General features: G+C 44.9%; 1 protein-coding gene across 4 annotated transcripts; it reads left to right on the top strand.

Annotated features, from left to right (window-relative positions):
• The first annotated feature begins 444 nt into the window (after window positions 1-444).
• Window positions 445-4,100, top strand: LOC146206296 (protein FAM136A-like). Of its 4 annotated transcripts, none has more exons than XM_084590929.1 (4): window positions 1,979-2,127; window positions 2,187-2,335; window positions 3,307-3,447; window positions 3,769-4,100. In XM_084590929.1, exons 2-4 carry the CDS (start codon window positions 2,249-2,251, stop codon window positions 3,958-3,960), a joined length of 420 nt encoding a protein of 139 aa, XP_084447055.1. In that variant the 5' UTR covers window positions 1,979-2,127; window positions 2,187-2,248; the 3' UTR covers window positions 3,961-4,100. The 4 variants fall into 4 exon arrangements, with proteins under 4 accessions (XP_084447054.1, XP_084447055.1, XP_084447057.1 ...); XM_084590930.1 differs by having other exon boundaries at window positions 2,003-2,127; window positions 2,192-2,335; XM_084590928.1 differs by lacking the exons at window positions 1,979-2,127; window positions 2,187-2,335 and adding an exon at window positions 445-542.
• Window positions 4,101-20,802: the final 16,702 nt, after the last annotated feature.

The following is a 20,802-nucleotide window of genomic DNA, read 5'->3' as shown; positions in this document are numbered from 1 at the left end:
CCCCCATTTCCCCACAATGACGTTTGTCGGTTTGTTTTCCTTGCATACTTCAAAATAAAACAATGCAATAAAATAAAAAAAATATAGACTGAAGTAAAATATAGCAACTTTTATATTTGAGGCTTTGAGGGCCAGACTTAAAAAAAAATATATATATTGTGCGCCAACCACTGGCTTAGTTGAAAGCAAACGGCACTCATAGTGTAGCATGTTACAACCTGTGTTTTTTGATAAGTAATTTAATTCATCAGCATATTTGGCCCCAGAGCATAGGGTGCGTTCCAATACCCCCTCGTAGACGTCTACTTAGACGGCTACGCGAGCAGCCGCCATCTTGGGACGCGTTCCAATTTTCGCGAAGCAGTCTCGCGAAGACGGCTTCGCCGAAGTCAACATCGATGCAGACTACTTTGCTGTCTAAACATGGCGGACAGAGCGCGTTTCGCGCTGAGCGAGTCGTGCTTGCGGTTGTTGCAGTAGTTGTACGGTGGTCGTGCTCTTTGCGAACGCCGGAGGATATGCATATGAACGATCTTTCAAACGTGAGTTGTTACGTCAATGTATGCGCTAGCTAGAGGCTAATTTAGCTGTCTTTATGGTCGTGAGATTCATAGCACTGCAGATTCTTTTACCGCGCTTAAGAGGAAAGCGTGCGTTGGATGCTGTTGGTCTTTTTTAACTTGACGAGTTTCTTCAGTCGTGATGTTATCGACGAACTCGTCGCTTTCTGGGCACCTCGCCGGGAGTCAGGACGGCTGCTGTACGGCGCACGTGTGTGTTTCTATCTTGCTGTAGTAGCGGTGACAAACTCTTCCGCGGATTTTCAGTTAATCTCGGAAGAACGAACTCGCCTGACGATGCCGACTTGTTGCGCATTGATTTTTTGTGCCTGTACATTATTAAAACGAGTTGTTGTCTTTGGTTTCCTCGTCTAGTGACTACAGACAACAGGTGTAACGGCACAGTTTTTCGTTTGCTGTAGCCGGTTATCACCTTTCGTCCGTAATCCCCTCAAGTTTACAGTATTTTGCATGTTTTCATTCTTACAGCTGTGTGAATGAGATATCTGAGAAGCATGTACACATCAGCATAAGTAATAAAAAAGGAAAAACGGACTAATGTTCTCTTCCGTCAATTCGTGACAGGGCTCATTGCGTGAGAAGTCTGTCTGCTACAAGTTATCTATTAATAGTCTATCTACGTTGTGGCGATTACACATGTAATATTGTTGCTGCAAAAAATCGGCGAACCGTTAAAAACGTGATTTTCACCTGTATTGTCGTCAATCTTTAAAGAAAACAGCGTTATAATAGTTGTTAAAACGGTTTAGTTCAACCTTTATGCCGCGAGGTGACGCTAGGCGTAAACAGGTGGACGCGTTCCAATACGCGAACCTGTAGACGTCTAAGAATTGGAACGCACCCTCAGCCTTGGCTCAGCAACTGATGATGATGATGCATAACAAGCCGCGCCGCACTTTCTGCCGGTTAAATCAGCTATAAATCAGCGGAGCGGGTTGTGCGCATTGTTGTGCTGCTCCTCACAGGAAGGTTTCGTCCAGTTTCGTCTGCATGATAACCATGATACATGATAGCATTGCAGTCAAGAGGAAGAACCATCGCTCTTCAATAAAACACTGCAAAATGAGGCTTCATGCCACCGTGCTTTGTTCTTTTATTACATCCCAAAGATGTACCATGTACAGCAAAGTAAACGCGCAAACCGACACACACAATTCCTCCGCGACAGAAACTAGTGTGCTGAGCTTTTGTTTGGTTACCCAAATAAAAAAAAAAAAAAAAAAAAAACTAACCGTCAGAGTTAATTAAAAGCGTAAATATATGAAAGCCCTTAGATTTTTTTTTTCTTGTATTGTCAAATATCAAAGACTGCATGGTTGTGTTTACTATTCAGTGGTGTAAATAGAGTTAAAACTGTACATTAACTTTACAAGTTATTACGTCAACAGTATATTAACTCTATGATATTTAACACATATTGGTGGATAGCATTTACGGGCGGCTAAATGAACTCTATGGCTAAATGTACGCTAAAAGAGACAGTAGACAATCCGTTCTGATAACGACCACCGCGTGTAACCCATGTGCACCCCTGACCGGAGCGCCCGTAAGTGCTTTCAACGCGACTTCTAGGCACCTGCAATACGCTGCTAACAATTTTTGCAGTGTAGGTGTTGTAGGTGAGTTGGAAGAAGTGGTAGCAGGCTTGGGAAGAACGAAGTTACTCAATGGCGGAAGAAGCTGCTCGTCGTGTCCAAACTGCCGTTGACAACATGGTCAAGGAACTTGAAGGCACACACCTCCGTAGAATTTTGGTAACTGAATTTTTGCCCGCCTGTCAGTGAATACTTGCTGTTGCTGGCTTGTTTTCTTTCCGATTTAGTGACTCTTTACTTGCATAGCTGGCAGTTGGTATGCTGTAAGTAAATGGGCCGGTAGAATGAATTATCAAGAAACTACTAAGGGTCCCGACGGGTTTGATTTCCATCTCAACCTTCCACATGAAAGGAGTTGCCCATGCTAGCAGCTCTTTCCAACTCGACCATGGCATGTGGTCTGGTGACATCACAATGCACGGACCTATCAAAACCCAGACATGTTACCTGCCAACTGCCGCCTGCCTTAGGCATGCTCACGATTTTTGGAGGCTGCGAACAGATGACAATGCCAACAGTAGCACTGATGCTGCCAGGAAATTGTTTCCGACATGGGGTACCAAAGCTCATACATTAAAAGGTGGTACTAAAACTAAAAACAGCTGGCCAAGTGCATACTGGTGGCCTGCGTGGTCGATCATTGCCTGTGTGTGCATGTGCTGAGCAAAGCATCTCAAGTGGAAGACGTTTGGTGTGCATGATATAATGGCAGCATTGAAAGTGAAGCCGCTCATAAGGTCATGGGTCAACTAAGGGCAGCAACTTGAGAAGTTTGAATGCCTTATTGGCTGCACTGGTCACATGATGTGTGTTGGTTACTCAGTTTTGCTCCATCCTTGGTGCTGCTACCACTTTCAGGCAGCGCCAGGTAGTGGACAGTGTAGTTGATACATTGTGAGCGCACGAGTGCTGCACTACTTTGGTTTCTGCATGGGCCCTGTAACAACATATGGTGCTGTCAAAAATGCGCGATTAGATACATGTATATTTGTGCCGCTGTATTGTCAATGCATGGCTGACCAGTTGCCTCGTACGATTAGGTTTATGCAATATCACAGAGGTGTGCATTTTTCTTTTTCCAGGAGTACATAATTAAGATATTTGATTGATGCTTTCTGAACTTCTTTCAGGGCAATGTGCACAGGTGTGCTGTTAAATGTTGTGATGACTCCAGCCTGTCCATGGAAAGAGCCCGTACGTGCGTCATGAATTGCTCTGAACCGCTTGAGAAAGCTCAGAGTAAGGTCGAAGGTGAACTTGGGAACTTTCAGGTCTGTTGGTGCCATGAGTTCAGTTCTTCTTTTGTTATTTTTTTGTGAGCTTTCTTGCATTATCAGGTCAGGTGTTCATGTGGAGTGTACTAGTGCCGAATAAGCCAAAACCCAACAAGCTGCAAGCTTTGCATATTTGGTTATTATACCCTGTATAATGCTTTTTTCATGAGGCCACAATTTTTTAGCTGCCCTAAAGCTATGAGTATGTGTTACATAGTGGGCTGCAGTATTGAAGTGAGCAAAGCAATACAATAACTTGCCATTTCAAGTGCTGTGTGCCTTTATCTAAGTTCCTTGTGCATTTTCTTTATATTCCAGGAACGCATTCGAATGTGTGTTGTGCAATGTGGGAATGATGTGCAGGACCAATTGAGCCCAAAGACAACAGAAGCAGAAGCTGTGAAGTTCAAGGGCCAGTATGATGCATGTGTTATAAAATGTGCAGACAAACACATTGATTTATTGCCACAGCTGCTACAAAGGCTGAAAGACTCGTTAAAGAATTGCTAAAATGTGTGTACAGTTATGCCAGTTGTTTGTTCAACTTAATGTGTCATAGAAATGTTTTATGAAAAAAGCTTGTGAATAAGGCACATGCTTGTATCAAGCACCACTTTTATTACTGGTGCAATAAAATGATAGATTCCTAATTTGTGTATTGTCACAGTGGTATTCATGGTAGCATTCATATGACATCATTTTCAGCCTATGCCCACTGTAGGGCTAAGGCCTCTCCCATTCAACTCCAATTAACCTTGTCCTGCACCAACTGCAGCCATCTTATCCTTGGACATGGCACCCATTTACCAGGTACCAGCTACAGGCAGGGCTAAGGCCTCTCCCATTGAATTCCAGTTAACCTTGTCCTGCACCAACTACAACCATTTTATCCTTGGACGTGGAATCCATTTACCAGGTGCCAGCGACGGGGTATCGTGTATGTCTAAAGACCTCCGTCACCTTGTCAGTTTGACTGGGCATGAACGTTAAGCAAGGTTTCATTAGCCAGTACCCCTCGCTCTTGACACCTGTCCCCTTCCCTTTCTATCGGTGACATGTTGGTGCACTCTCTGCTTCTAGCAAGGAGCTGTGGACGTCATGCTGAAAGCATGTGCATTCCAAGAAAACTTTGGGCGCTCCCTCCTTTGACATCTTTGATTAGGGAGACAAGAACATCTAAAACCATGGCAGCATTTTGGGCATAGAGAATACAGTGCCTAAAAAAGGACCTTGAAAATTCGGAAAAAGTTTTTAATGCCGTGAATCGAAAAACCACGCTGCGTTTTCAAACAGCTTTTGTGCGCAGCACCACCTCACTATGCAGTGTAAAATAGGGTCTAAATGCACCTGGAGCCATCCATGTGTTGGCAAGGTCTCTGCAACAACTAATCATTGACATAGTTCATCATCATCATCAGCCTGATTATGCCCAATGCAGGGCGAAGGCCTTTCCCATATTTCTCCACTTAACCCGGTTCTGTGCTAGCTGCATCCACTTGACCCCTGCGAACTTCTTAATCTCATCCGCCCACCTAACTTTCTGCCGCCCCCTGCTACGCTTTCCTTCCCTTGGAATCCAGTTTGTTACCCTCAGCGACCATCGGTTATCCTCTATTCACACTACATGTCCTGCCCATGTCCATTTCTTCTTCTTAATTTCCACTAGAATGTCGGTAACTTGAGTTATTTCTCTGACCCACTCTGCACGCTTTCTATCTCTTAATGTTACCCCTACCATTTTTTGTTCCCTAGTCCTCTGGGTTGTCCTCAACTTAAGTAGAACTCTCTTGGTTAGCCTCCACGTTTCAGCCCCATAGGTGAGTACAGGCAAGATGCAACTGTTGTATACTTTCCTCTTGAGCGATACCGGTAAGCTGCTAGTCATAATCTGCAAGTGCTTGCCAAATGCGCTCCATCCCAATCTTATTCTTCTTGTTATTTCCTTTTCATGGTCCGGATCTGCGGTTACTACCTGTCCTAAGTAGACATATTCGCCTACTACTTCCAGTATTTCGCTACCTAATGTAAGCTGCTGTTCCTTACCGAGGCTGTTGAACATTACCTTAGTCTTCTGCATATTGATTTTCAAGCCTACCTTTCTACTTTTCCTGTCTAGGTCATCAATCATTATTTGCAGTTCATCCCCCGAGTTGATTAGCAAGGCAATGTCATCAGCAAATCGCAGATTACTGAGGTATTCTCCATCTACCCTTATCCCTAACTGCTTCCATTCCAAGTCTCTGAATACTTCCTCTAAACAAGCTGTGAATAGTACTGGGGAGATTGTGTCTCCTTGCCTAACACCTTTCTTTATAGGAATTTTGTTACTTTCTTTATGCAGAACTATGGTTGCTGTGCAGCCACTATATATTTCTTCCAGCACTTTCACGTACGGCTCGTCTACCCCCTGATTTTGCAATGCCTGCATCACCGCCGAGGTTTAAACTGAGTCAAATGCTTTTTCATAATCAATGAATGCTATGTATAAGGGCTGGTTATATTCCGAGCATTTTTCTATCACCTGATTGATGGTATGGATATGATTGATAGTAGAGTACCGTTTCCGAAACCCTGCTTGATCCTTTGCTTGATTGCAGTCTAAGGTTGTCCTGATTCTATTAGCGATTACCTTAGTAAATACCTTATACGTAACAGAGAGTAAGCTGATTGGTCTGTAATTTTTAAGGTCCTTAGAGTCCCCTTTTTTGTGAATGAGGATAATGTTTGCATTCTTCCATGGTTCCGGTATCGTCGATGACACCAGGCACTGCGTATACAGGGTGGCCAGTTTTTCTAGCACGATATCCCCCCCGTCCTTCAGCAAATCTGTAGTTATCTGATCCTCTCCAGCTGATTTCTCCCTTTTCATAGTTTCTAGTGCTTTCTTGACCTCGTCCTTCATCACTGGTGGAATGTCTGACTGTTTTTCCCTACCGCCAATCTCATTACGGTCCTGACTACTTTGGCTACTGTAGAGATCTGTATAGAACTCCTCGGCTACTTTGACTATATTGTCCATATTAGTGATGACGTTGTCCGCCTTGTCCCTTATCGCATACATCTGGTTTTTGCCTATGCCCAATTTCTTCTTTACCGCTTTAAGGCTTCCCCCGTTCTTTACAGCATGCTCAATTTTCTCCATGTTATACTTCCTTATATTGGCCACCTTGCGCTTATTGATTAGCTTTGATATCTCGGCCAATTCGATCTGGTCTGTTGGATTGGAAGCTTTCATACTCTGGCGTTTCTTAATCAAATCTTTCGTCTCCTTAGACAGCTTACCGGTGTCCTCTCTAACTATCCTACCGTCTACTTCTACCGCGCACTCAGTAATGATATCTCTGAAATTATTGTTCCTTACCTCTGGGGTATTGTCGCCATCCTCAGTTAGAGCTGAATACCTATTCTGTAGCGAGATCCTGAGCTCTTCTGCCCTCCCCCTCACCGCTAATTCGTTGATGGGTTTCTTTCTTACTAATCTGTTGCATTCCTTCTGCAGATTTAGGCTAATTCGGGACCTCACCATCCTGTGGTCACTGCATCGCACTTTCCCGATTATCTCTACATCTTGCATAATGGGGGGGTTGAACACATTATGAAGTCGATTTCATTTTTAGTCTCTCCGTTAGGACTTTTCCATGTCCATTTCCGGTTCTTCCGTTTGCTGAAGAGGGTATTCATGATTCGTAAGTTATTGCTCTCTGCAAACTCAACTAGTAACTCCCCTCTGCTATTCCTAGAACCAATGCCATAGTCACCTACTGCCTTGTCTGCTGCCTGCTTTTTCTCTACCTTGGCATTGAAGTCGCCCATTAGTACATTATACTGCGTCTTTACTTTTCGCATTGCCGATTCTACATCTTCTTAGAAGCTTTCAACTGCCTGGTCATCATAACTACATGTAGGTGCATAGGCCTGTACAACCTTCAGTTTATACCGCTTATTAAGCCTAATTACGATGCCTGCAACCCTCTCATTAATACTATAAAATTCGTCTATATTGCCCGTTATATACTTATTGACAAGGAAACCTACTCCTAGTTGTCGCCTCTCTGGTAAACCTTGATAACACAGTACATGCCCATCCTTCAGTACAGTATATGCCTCATTCGGCCTCCTAACCTCACTAAGCCCTATGACATCCCATTTCATGCCCTCTAGTTCCTCTAACAGCACTGCTAAACTAGCTTCACTAGCTAGGGTTCTAGCATTAAACGTTGCCGGGGTCAGTTTCCAATGGCAGCCTGTCGAGCGGAGCCAGGCATTCTTAGCACCCCCTGCTGCGTCACAGGTCTGACCGCCGCCATGTTCAGTTGTTCCGCAGCCACTGGTGACTGAGGGCCGGGGTTTTATGGAGCTTATCATAAGAGGTTTCGGCCAATTACTGCACCAGGGTGGCCAACTCCTGTTCTAGTGAGGGAGTGCGTTGCCGGAGGTGTTCACCGGCATCAGGTCGCACCCCAAACCTGTTTATGTAATTCCATCGACACGCAGATTTTTTTTTTTTTTTTTCATCTGGTGGAGAATTGCGCGGCACCAGGATTTGAACTCCGGTTCTCTTGCATGCGAGGCGGATGTTCTACCGCTACGCCCCCTTGCACTTGAGCTACTCCGAATTCCTCCCATCATTTGCATAATGTTCAAGTAGTCATAGTTACATTATGTGCATTCAAAACTGCTCAACAGACTTTCAAGAAAGTGTTTGCAAAAACTTGAACCACGTGATGAGAACAGGTGCGGACATCCGTTGCGTTGTGGACACCCGATGCCCAGTGCTTAAAGTCTTTTACCATCGGAGGGGGGTCTCTATATATTCCAGCACAGGTGGAAAGGGAAATAGAGAAAGCGGCTTGTGGCCTGCTTGCGCATTGTTTTATACAAATGGGAAGAATAATTTTTCTCTGCCACGAGGTTATAGAAGATATGTATGTCAATGGTTCTTATTAAAGCTCACTGCCAAATTGCCGAAACAACAGAGAAATGTTCTGACAACCACTGACAGGATTAAAATATGACTGCCTGCTTCGTATTCATGTAGTCCTATACCTTCGAGCGCAGGGGGTCTCAGACCCTCCGAGACCCCCCTGACTAAGCATTGCTGACACCTCCAAAAACAAGGCGTGAAACTGAGGGTACAGCCAGTGTAAGGAAACTTACGAAGAAGCCCATTGTCTTTCATATAAGATGCTAACACCATTTCATAGTGGCCGGAGGAAAGCCTATTGAAGCGTTGTAAAAGAAACAATTAGCTGCGATTTAGCTATGGTTAAATCTGGATGGAAGTGGAAGCTTCTTTTGCCTGGCTACGCCTGTGGCTGAATTATAGGGGACACTTGACCTCCGCCTTTAAGTGTATGACTCAATAGTGTAGTCTGGTCTACCAGCCCACATGTAAAGCCCTGCTCTAACAAGCCGCATCAACGTGCCTGTGTGGCCTAGGGGTAACGTGAATGCAAGGGTCCTAGCAGGTTGTCTGATATCACCTTCCTATATGGAAGGAGAGGCAGAGTTGGCAGCTCTGGTCAAATGTAATGTCAGGCAACCTTAAGTCAAGTATGTGCGTGGCCATATCAGTTGCCAGCTACCGCCTGCCACTGGCCCTACTAGCGCTGACACTGAATGCTCGAGCTGGCTGGAATAGTGAAGCTTCCGCTTCAAAAAAGTTCTTTGAACGCGATTTGAACCACCACTGGCAAAAAAGAGTACTTCCTGTTGCCAGCGGTCTAAACAACTCTGCCACTGCTGCTTTTTTTTTCTTTATTGCTTATCTTTGACACAATACGAGCAACACAAATTAACTTTACAATGATCCCCTTTCATGTGTGGATTTTATAATCAAGCAGTCGCGTCTGGCTTCATATTGAAATTCCCTCAAGGACAACAGAGGCTCTACCTTCGTGGGCTATTTAGGAACTGGATCAGCTCTTTTCTGTTTTTCCACAAACCAGTGCATGCTTTCGCGCAAGTAAATTCAGGCTGACCTTGAATCTGGTTCACAATAGTATCTAGCCAATGTCAAATACCAAATACTGTGGAGGCCAATAAGATATTGTATCATAAGGCACTCCTTCGTCATTTTCTACAGAGAGAAATATTCCATATGGGTCCTGTGGAAGGTCTTTTTTAATTGTTCTTTGCAAGACGCCCCAGAAGTGCATACCTTCCCAACAATGTAAGAATACATGATCATATGTCTCAAACTGCTTGCAAATCAGACAATCTGCACCCGAAGGAAGGAACAGTCCTTTTCTTTCCAGAAATGCTTTCATGGCCAAAGTTTCATTGTGTAACTTGAAAAGAAACTTGGCATTTGTTTCACCTGTTTTAATGCATCCTTGCCCTGGAACTCGGCCACTGCCCCATCTTACCGCACCGCATGCATGAACAGAGCGATTCCTTGATGAACATCAGTTTCCTTCAGTCACCAGGTGCATTGGAGGAGTTTAAACTGAAACTAGCCGGAATTACCCCTGGAACAGTTAAACAAAATTTTGGGCGCCCCTTGCGGTCCTAGCTCATTCGCATACATGCACTTTCCTACTTGCCTAGTCACTATAGTCCCTTAATTTATGCCACTATTGTCTCACACATGCTAATCAGCATACATACAAGAGCATGTGCAACACCACCCGGCTTACACAGATATCAAACTATCAAACTGTACGAACGTGGCTGCTGGCTTAGGAGTAGCACTCCTCTTAGTCCTTGAGTCCTGAACTGCATGGATAGCTATGTGCGGTGGTCCGGCGGCGGATCATCAAAGTAACAAACGACGGCGGGTGGCGACCACACACTGACCTCCATCGTTATAAGCAGATGTATGCCAAATGGGAAGCAGAATTGTATGACTCCACCCTAAACGCTGTACTAAGAGCGGTTGCGTCACAGTTTTGATGCGATCACATATTTTTCACACACAGTTCTGATCACGTAGTTTTTCCAACACGTTTCTCAAAACGATATTACGACGGCTCTTCGGCACAACGGGCCGCAATATGCTACTGTGTCAAACCGGTGGACAAATTTTTCATTCCATGCAGCTATTAAAGGCATGCCTGTCTAAAAAAAAAGTTGGTTTGCATCACAACACGTTTCACACGTACGTATGCCAAAACCATCTGGCTGTGCAGTGCAGGAATGGGGTTTTTCTAGTTTTGCATTCAGTTCGTATTCTTGTTGTATTCCATCATGTTCTTACCGCCCCATATCACCGCAAACTATTCCCTCTTTTGCAAGTACGAACCATCAGAAAAATAACATGAAAAACAAAGGCTGTCTGTGGAATAGGGATTGTTGGTTGTTCGCTCCCATCGTCGTCTCTGCCGCCTCCGGGATTCAAGAAGAGTTAACGAACAAGAAATATTTACAATGTAGCTTGCATACAGCACCTTGCAGTGATATCCCTGGCCCTGCTCAAGCATAACTAGGTCTTCCATCAAGCTCCAGGGCGAGCTCTAAAGCTACTGCGGTTATTAATTTATATAGCGCACCAGCCTCGACTCTTAAAATAGAAATAATGCATCACCGTCAAACTGAAATCTCTTCAGCACTTCTCTGTTAATCAGCAGTGATTTCATGACCTTCCGCTTTACCTCATGCTCTTTACCGGTGGATTGCGAGCGCAACGAACTGCCGACCGATGCCCGCCTTCATATTGCATGCAGTTACAGTGTTATGTGCCCAAGGATGTGGGATCGAATCCCGGCCATGGCGGCCACTTCGTGGAAGCAGAAAGCAAGGCGCCCGTGTGCTGTGCGATGCCAGTGCACGATTTCCGGAGCCCTTCACTATCTTCACTTCATCTCTCGCAGCCTAAGTTGCTTTGGGACGTAAACCTCATAAACAAAACAGACAGGCAGGGCAGGCAGACAGGGCCAGGCAATGCAGGCAGGCAGAGAAAATGAGCAGTCATTCACAAAACTCTCGCATTCAACGTAGTCTGAAAAAAAATAAAAGCCATGTACCAATTGCACCAAATGTTACACTATACAAATATTAATTTCACCACTGCGCATAGCTGTGGCCGTCCTGTCCTTTACCCCTCACCTTGACGCCTCACATATCTTACTGCTTGGTGAGTAGTTGTGATAGGAGCGGTAATCTGTTATGAATACCTGCAGTAAGTGTCCCGGCTATACAGATGTCTTAGACACACAGTTCTTAATTCTGTCTCTTTTTGCCGAACCGATACAGTGGCCCAGGCTTGTCGTGAGTTATTCCTGCTTTCACAGAACCCTACTTAGCGTTATGGCGTATATGCATTGTCTATGCATGGAAAGGGCAGTGGTGCCCTTTATGAAAGACGAATACGCGGTAAAAATAATTTCTGAAGGAATGAGTTACTTTTGCTGCGAAATTACTGTCATGAAGTCATTACATTACTAGGCAAGAAAAGTAATGCATTACAAATTTAGGGGAAATGTAATCAAATTACAGTAATTCATTAAGTCCCATTTACAGAGCTCATTACCTTGTTGACTCTGCTTGTGCGAAACGAGACCCGCGGGAGCAAGGAGACCACACTCTGCAGATATTTGTACCATCGTAAGGTACTGTTAAACCAGCTTGATTTCAATTGAGATTTCAAGCATCTTGGTGGTCTAAGGGATCTGTTCTTTATTGGATGTGCATACATCTCGATGGAAGCTTGGACCCGGTCCAATTAGTTTAGGCCAAGTTCATACTGATGGAGAGAGAGAGACCCTTTAATGAAGAAGAGAGATTCTAGCCGGCGTTTAAATTTCGCTGACGTGCTACTCTGTGTAGGAAGGGGAATTGGGGAGGGAAAGATTGAAAAAGAATGGTGAGAAGATTAAAAGAAATGAAGGCGGTGGTAAAATGCGACCGTTAAATGCGTTGTAAGGTGCATTGTGGAGTAATGGTATAAAATGAAATGATGAAATGCATAGTCCGATAAATGGGCTTATAGAATTCATAGCGTGAAAAATGCTTGAGGGTAACATTCAAGGTCAACTTGAGTTTGTCTAGAAGTCCAATTTCTTAAATATGTAAATAAAAAGTTCATTGCGAGAGTCTGTTGTCTAGGGCAGGCTAAGGGACCTAAAACAATGTCCATTGTTAAAGGCACTGGGGAGAGCTTTTCCATGCTATGCTCGTATTACGCACGCTCGTCGGCGTACGCAGGAATCTCAAGCAGGATATGTTGCACAGTTTCAACCGAACCACAGTTGTCACAATGCGGACTGTTCATTTGACCAAAACGGTATTGCAAGCTATATGTATATGCACAGTTCAGGTGAAGTTGGTGGTAAAGAGTTTCTAGTTGGCGAGGAAGTTTCGAAGGGTGTCTTGATCATAGATGTGGGTCAATCGAGTAAAGAAATTGATAGTGATTTGTCGGCAAGCTCCAAAGTCGATACTTTGCATCGGCAGCAAATTTTTCAGCCAGTTGGAATGCATCAGATTTCGTGAAGAAGGTCCAAATGTATCTGATGTTGATGACCTTTATGAGCCGCTCCATCGGCTTTTTCACTGGCTTTAATGCCACAGTGGGCTGGTATCCACTGAAATGTTATGCAGTGACCTGTGGCTGTAGCCAAATGATGCATATAACCAATGTCAAGGGAAACAGGCTGATTATTGGTTTTCTTCAGCAGGTTATACAGGATTTGCAGAGATGCTCTGGAATCCGTGAAAATAACCCATCGTCCGGGGGTCTGGCGCAGGATATAGAAAACAGCTTCTTTAGTGCCATGGAGCTCAGCTGTCGTAAATGATGTCTTTCGCTGCAGCCGGTAAGACAGGACATGGTTTGTTGAGGGCACATAGAGGCCACAGGAAGAAGTGTCTTGAATAGTTGAACCGTCGGTGAATATGTGGGTGTACTGTGTATATTCCTTGGCTAAGTATGTGAGAGCGGCTTGTAGAAGTGCTGCCTGTGGCATGCGGCTCTTCGCATCCACTCCAGGAACATACATTCACCTTTAGAGACGATAGTGTCCATGGAGGAAAGGTAAGTGGTATTTGATTTCATGGCTGAATAATAGTAGGGAGGGGCAGAAACTGTACAGCTTGACCAAAGCCAGAGTTGCAGTGAGTTATGTGGACACGGTTTAAGAAGTGCTTCTTCCCTTGAAGGACATGTCAGAGATGGGTGCGCATAGTTTCTTGGGCGGCAATCACATCTAGCGGGAGACAACCTGCTTCTGCAAGTGTTCCTGATGCACCATACTGATGGAAAGTTGCTACGTATGCGGTATGCCAAACAACTTTCCATACTGATGGAAAGTTTGGTATACGTAGCATATAATGCTCTTGCTGCAGAGGTTCTGTTTTCTGTTACAGTAGTATACTTGCGACAAGAAACTGTGGGGTTGAGGGACTGCGCTTGTTGTCGGCCGCACCGCTGACTAATTGGAGCATATACGTGTTATAGTTGGTCGCGTGATCGCACTACGCTCGATGAGCGAGCAGTCATCCAACTCTTGAGCCACACACATCGCTGAGCGGCATTCAGCCACTTCTCAGCTGTTTTAAGATTTGCCTATTGAATTGTGCTTCATAATATATTGGTAAAAATAAACAAAACGAGGTCCCAAGGTTCCTATAAGGGGAGATTGATTTGTAATACATAACCAAATTAGGACGGCAAAGTGACAACGCGAGAAATAAAAATTGCACAGGCTTACACATTGACACAGTTTTTAAGCAAATTCTAATGCAGGAAAGCATTGGAACTTATCTGTGATGAAGCCACTGTATACTGTATATATAGATTATGGGTGCATTCAGATAAGAACGGTAATTGGGTCCATTGATTATTTTCTTTCAATTAAAGTTTTATATGTGATGGGACAATGTGTCACACAAAGGAATGAATCTATAGTTTTGCAAGATATGCTGTAGTTTTCTAAAAAAAAAAAAAACATAACAGAGATGAAAAATGCCGTTTTTGCTTTTTCAAAAAGTTGCAAGTTTGGAGTCATGCTGCTTGCCAATTAAAATTGTGTGATGCATCATATTTATTCATTAATTTTATGCAACATTTTGCAACAACAAATATATTTTTATGCAACAAAAAATAATTTTTGTTGCCACTGTTTTTATAAGAATGAACCGAAACATTGCTCTAAAAGCGACACGTTGAAAAAAAATTGATTTTCAGCCCTACATTCTGGTATAGTGCAATAAGCTTTTGCACTGACTTTTTTTTTTCTGTTTTATGCAGGTTACTCCTTATGTTCTTAATTTCAGCCAAAATATGTCTAGATTGGTAGCGGTTTTCTCTAGAGCGTTTCAGATTCGGTCAAACTTCAAAAACATGGAAAAAAAAAATTGGCAACTGATTCGAAATTAAAAAAAAAAAGACTTCTTTGATTTTTGGTAAAATCTCCCTCAAGAATCCTTGATATTTCACAGTTAACATGGAGTAAAAAGGTGTTGCATTATATTGTTCGAAATTATAAAAATAAATATGAAACTGAGTGCCTGTCCTGAAAAAAGCATATTTTCAGCTCTACACATTTCTGCACAATGCAATGAGGTGTTTCCTCTGAAACTCTGGCGCCGATGGGAGCGCCTCTCGCGTCGAGGAGCGCACGCGCTGCTAGAACCCCTCTATGTACGCGCTGCAGGATACGCCCGCCACTGAGCGTGGAGAAACAGCTGCAATCCGACTGCTGCGATGCTGCATCCTCCGCTAGCAGGCAGCCGATTTTAAGCATGAATCTGCGTTGTTGATTCTGCAGGCATGAACATAATATTTCTCCGTGAATCCTATTTGATAGTTTACACTAGTCATTTGGTTGCGGCTGTCTTGCAGCACGCCTCAGGCGGGATAAAGCTCTTGGTTACTGGGGGATGTATGCTATGAATGCAGCTGTATGCAACACCGACCTAAATTTCCTTCCCAAACGTCAGTCAAGAATAGGGAGGAAGCATTTTGTTCCCGTTTCGAAGGCAAATGAAGATGCCCATGCACCCTACGGGTCATATAAAAATTGTCTGGCTTGACCAATGGCCATCCAGAGTAGGATTGCGGAAGCAAATCTGCGGCGGCGTCACCGCGTCGCGGAGGAGTCGGCGGTGGCCCCGGCGCGAGCTGTGCACCGTGTGACGTCACTCCCTCCTGGTGCATGCGCGGCGGCGGCGGCACCTCTGAGTCGCCCGAGCAGCGGAGGAGTCGGCGGCGGCTCCGACGCGGCTCTCCAGCTGTGCTCCGTGTGACGTCACTCGCGCATGCGCAGCTTGGCTCATCAGGGGGCTCCGCGAAATGGCTCAGCGACTAGCGTAGTGTTCCTTCCGCAGCAAAACCGACACTCAAATTGCTAGCTAGCATTTTTTTATAAATAATTTAGTATTTTAATAATATAGGTGATTGTTATATTATTACAAACTTTCTAGCAGAAAAAAAAAATCGTTCAGAACATCTGCCTCGCTCTACGTCTACTCCCCAAAAATATGTCTGTTGTACCTGCCGCAATTCGTTCCCATTCGATAGCATATATATGCCGATTTCAGAAAACTGCATACGGGGAAGACTGTCTATTACAGAACCAGATTTTACCTGACACATGCTATTGAGCCCGTCGTGCGCGCTCTAAATTATAATAGCTGACAAATTTTGGGGCGCGCCGGGAAATTTCGAAAAAAGAAAGTTTACGAAGATTTTCCCAATATGCATGTTTATTTCCCCTTGCTTGAATGAGTATAGCTATTTCATTTACTAATGGATGAGTATACAGATCGTCCCAAAGGATTATCACCCGTCTACTGTGAAAATATATTCAGTTGTGGATGTAATACAGCCTTAGTTTAGCTGGAATGAGCTGTGCGCCAGCTTGGGAAATTTCATTTCACCTAAGCCAGATGTTAACAACAGACTGCTTCCTCCATTTGCATGTCATTCTTTTCAAGTCCAGCAGTTCCGCCGATGAACATTTTCTATACCTGCATAAACACGCCAGACTTAGCTGGTTCGTAATAGAAATTTTGTGTCTTGAATGAGTAGCCCAATAGCTGCACCATGTTCACATTTTTTAGCTTACTATACTTAACACGGTCAAATCCAACCACGAATCTTAATTCATGAAGCCTCTGCTGGGCACATTTAGGGGAAAAACGACGTCGAAACTGAGCGGATTTGAACTCGGGAATTTCTCGTGTGCAACGGGAGCGGAGTCCCATAGCTATCGATACTCTCGCTCTGTTCATTGCACGCATGGAGGAAGGAAAGAACTTAGGAGAGGCTCTGACGTCTTTTTTGAAGCCGGCGCGGCCGCGCCGCGACCGGACGCTGCAACGTCTCTCGTCTCTCCTCCTCCTTTGCCCTCCGCATTCTCTTTCTCCGCGACGCTCACGTACCTAGGGCCCTTAGCAACGCTGTTGTTGGTGGCCCGAGTTTTCATAGCAACAGCGTCACCGTTGCTAATGGCCCCCCTTGGCTAACCCTAAATTTTGACGTCACTTCCACCACACTTTCTCCAATGCATTGGGCATGGAGGAAGGAAAGCTTAGGAGAGGCCCTGACGTCATTTTTTTGAAGCCGGCGCGGCCGCGCCGCGACCGGACTCTGCAACGTCTCTCCTCCTCCTTTGCCCTTTCTCCGCGACGCTCACGTACCTAGGGCCCTTAGCAACGCTGTTGCTAGTGGCCCGAGTTTTCATAGCAACGCGTCGCCGTTGCTAATGGCCCGACTTGGCTAACCCTAAATTTTGACGTCACTTCCGCCACACTTTTTCCAATGCATTGGAAATGGCAAGGGCCTCTCCTAAGTTGTTTCCTTCCTCCATGGCATTGGGAATGGCCTCACCTAAGTTGTTTCCTTCCTCCATGATTGCACGTCATCGTAAACATTTACTTCCATCTATGCGGAAAAGCTTTCATCTGTGCTACTCGATTAATTGAACTACGTTAAAATCGTGCCATTTTTGTTGTTCTTGCTGTTCTGCATTCAGCCTCAGGACGTTGTCGTGGTAAAGTCAAAGTCCTAGAATTCTTGTGTATAAAAAAATGCTAAACACGCGGCAATATATATGCGGCATCGTTGCCTATGCTGCCAGGTATTCGGCGCAGCATCATTCCGTTTTCTCAATGGGACTGTCTCAGAGCTTTCGAATCAGCAGAGATAAAGTTTAGGTTGCATTCAAAGACATGTTTTAGCCGAAATCACTGTTTAAAATGCTGAAAGTCGACCATGCTAAGGAAGTTCGGGTACCGCACTGTTGAGGCCAACGTTACTAAAGAGTCATGCGAGAAAACTCTCCAAAAGCAGCCAGAACTGCAAGCCCATTTAATGCAGGTGTTTATTAAGAGGAAATGCGGCTGCGCGTTCATCGTCGGAGGCGAGCAATTTACTATTTTCAGAGGAGCCGGAAATCACCCCCTTCACGTCATATAGACCGTTTTACCGAGAGCAAGCAGGAGAGGAGGAAAATATTCTCTAACCAGATTCCTTGCGCCTGCCCATTGTTGCCAGTACCGAGTGGGCTGTGCATTCGCACGCTTCATGCATAACAGAGCGGCCTTGCACCTCGGCATATTGTCGTTTGAGAAACTTAAATCCCTTTATTAGCGCCCATTTTTGTGGTAATGTCATCTGGACAGCAATGCTTGATCATGGAATGCAAAAACAATGAAAAAAATCGCAAGAATATTGCCGAGAGCATATGCGGGAAGCATGCATCGACAGTCCGAGTTCGGCTGTGATATGTTTCTGCTTCACCGCTTTCCAGTCTATCCTGATTAATTTCCCCTATGAACGTTTTATGTAAGCCAGATAGACTTAGTACCAATGACGGACTCACGAATATGATGCCCATTTCACTTCCTACGCCGTAGTAACCACGCACGCCGGGCAGGCCGTGCCTCCCCCAAGCCCTCCGCGCCAACGATACAGTGGATCTCTTCCGCCAGCGCAAGAAAAGCGTGCTAAAATATGTTCTTCACTTAAACAATAAGCCAACAGCTAAAAAAAAAAATCTTGCGGATTTCTGACCCATATCGTGTTATTGATAACTGCAATACAAATAAATCACGCAACACATTGCCGCTGGTGCAGCGCGCGGGTCATCGTCTGCACACTGGCTCCACTGCTAAGGCGTCACCGAAATTTACATCTTTCTTTTACTGATACTATGGGATCGGAGGTAAGGCAGTTCCGTGAAAGACCATTTACTTATAGCGCTGAGCAATTACAAAGCGCCGTCGGATGTGTCTTCGATGCGAAACAATTTAGGCCTAGCGACGACTATGGAGTACCACATGAGAGTGCCGTAGTCCGCCACGCCAGCGGGCGGCGCCGCTTTCGTAAGCGCTGCGGTATCTGCTGCGAATTTGTCGTCTTCGTTCATGGTGCAGCTGAGAGTGCAAGTTTTTCAACGTTTTGCTCAACAATACGTCGTGTAAACGATGCTGCTACGACGTACGGGACGGGGGTATACGATGCTGTTGCGCTGCAGGACGAACGCTAAGGCTGCATAAAAACGTCGACTGATGGTACTTTAGACACTACTTCTTCTATGTGCTGGTCTTGAACTTTGGTTTAACTTGAAAGTATACATTGTTGAAGCACGACAGCTCGATCGTATATCGAAATGGGTCGCACTTCACGTTAAATCAATGCGGCGATAACTGGAAAGCGTCTCGTAATATCTGCATTCCGCGTTCGGTAGCTGTCCGTACAGTTCATTCGCTGTGTTTGGTAAGTACAGTTACCATTGCGTTTATAAAATGTAATTGAAGATACATATATCGTGAAAGATACAACGGATACACCCTCATCACTGCGGAAGTGAAGCACAGTCCTTCGCAGTCACTCCGGCCGCTAGTGCTGTTTCCAACAGCTGCCGCCATGCCAAACGGATGGTATACGGTTTGCTCTTGCGCTCAAACAAAGCACAAATAGCACCAAGGTGTCGGATAGCTTTCACGAGCACCGCGAAACAGCACTTTTACCGACTATCGCACCGCAGCATCAACACGAACAGCACAGCCCAAGATGACGTCAGGAGGAGCCGGAGCGGACTTTCCCAGTCTGGTTCATACGGGGCGCCACCATCAAACTAAGATGGCTGCACCTAGGCATCGAAACTTAAAAGGTCTATACGAGCATCCTGCATGCTTCAAAAAAGTGCGCCCCACTTTTAAATTGCTTGTGCAAAATAAAAGGACTGATAATTAAAACATCTAAGGCATAAATCGCGACCGGAATAGCCATTTGCTCGCATGCTATCTTTTGCGATGCCTTCGGTTTCACGATACGCTACCCAGCCTCCTACGCCGGCTGCGCCGGAGCGATTCTACAACATTCTCACCGCTGCTCGCAGGGTAACGCTGGTTTGCTAGGCGATCTAAAAAGACAATCGCGGCGGCTCTTGGCGAATGCCCGTTCACATAACGTCATTGCAGCTTTACTGGCAACAATGGTACGCGCAACGCAACATTAGAGAGGGAGAAAAAAAGAGAGAGAGAGAGGGTACACGGCGAATCAGTACACGGCGTCAGTGAAATCCGAGCTCCGGTTGGACGGCGTTGCAAACGGCGTCTCAAGTGTCCGACAAACCAGAGGCGCGCAGCAGGAAAAATGCCGATAGACCGGCGGCGATGCGTCGGAAGCGTTTTTTTTTTTTTTTTTGTGTGCTTTGAGTTTTGAACCGCCCAACGTTATGGCGTCTCCGCAATACAGGGTTGCCCAAACTGTCGCCTGCTAAACTTAGTTGTGAATAGGGTCTATAACACGCAGTCTCTGTTCTTTATGTACAGCAAAATTTGTAGCCTTAGGTCAGTAAGTTTTTCTCTAAATTTTTTTCAAAATCGGCCAAAATTCAAAAACATCACAAACGGACAATTAGATCCCGACTGCCTGCGGCTGCGTTCCGATGGGGGCGAAACAAAGAGATGTTCATGTGCTGTGCGATATCAGTGCACGTTAAAGATCCCCAGGTGGTCAAAATTACTCCGGAGCCCTCCACTACGGCACCTCTTTCTCTCTTTCCCCTTTCAATCCCACCTTGCTCCCTTCCCATACGGCGCGGATCAGGTGTTCACAGAACAAGTGTGACAGATACTGAGTCTTTCCTTTCCTATGATTCCAATTTAAAACTGAACATCTTCGATTTTTATTAAAATTTCCCCCAAACAATCCTCTGTACTAGCTAATATCAGGCACTGAAATATATTTTATTGTATAGTTTGAACCGTAAAAACAAATATGAAACTTAGAGCATGTTTTTGTTTTATGAAATTGCTTAGGGTCGCCTCTAGCCGGAGAAACCCTCACAAGTTGTATCCGAGTACTGACCGCATGTTGATGCATTTTATATGGAACAGTGATCGAGGTCATGTGTGCAATTTTTAAATTTGTTTCGTGTCATAATGTGTCGCGAACAGCTC

The sequence above is a fragment of the Amblyomma maculatum genome, chromosome 1 (assembly GCF_055883805.1).
Source record: "Amblyomma maculatum isolate TAMU_Amacu chromosome 1, ASM5588380v1, whole genome shotgun sequence".
Taxonomy (NCBI): Eukaryota; Metazoa; Arthropoda; class Arachnida; order Ixodida; family Ixodidae; genus Amblyomma; species Amblyomma maculatum.
The sequence above is the reverse complement of the archived record's forward strand: the minus strand, read 5'-3'. Positions and strand labels throughout refer to the sequence as shown.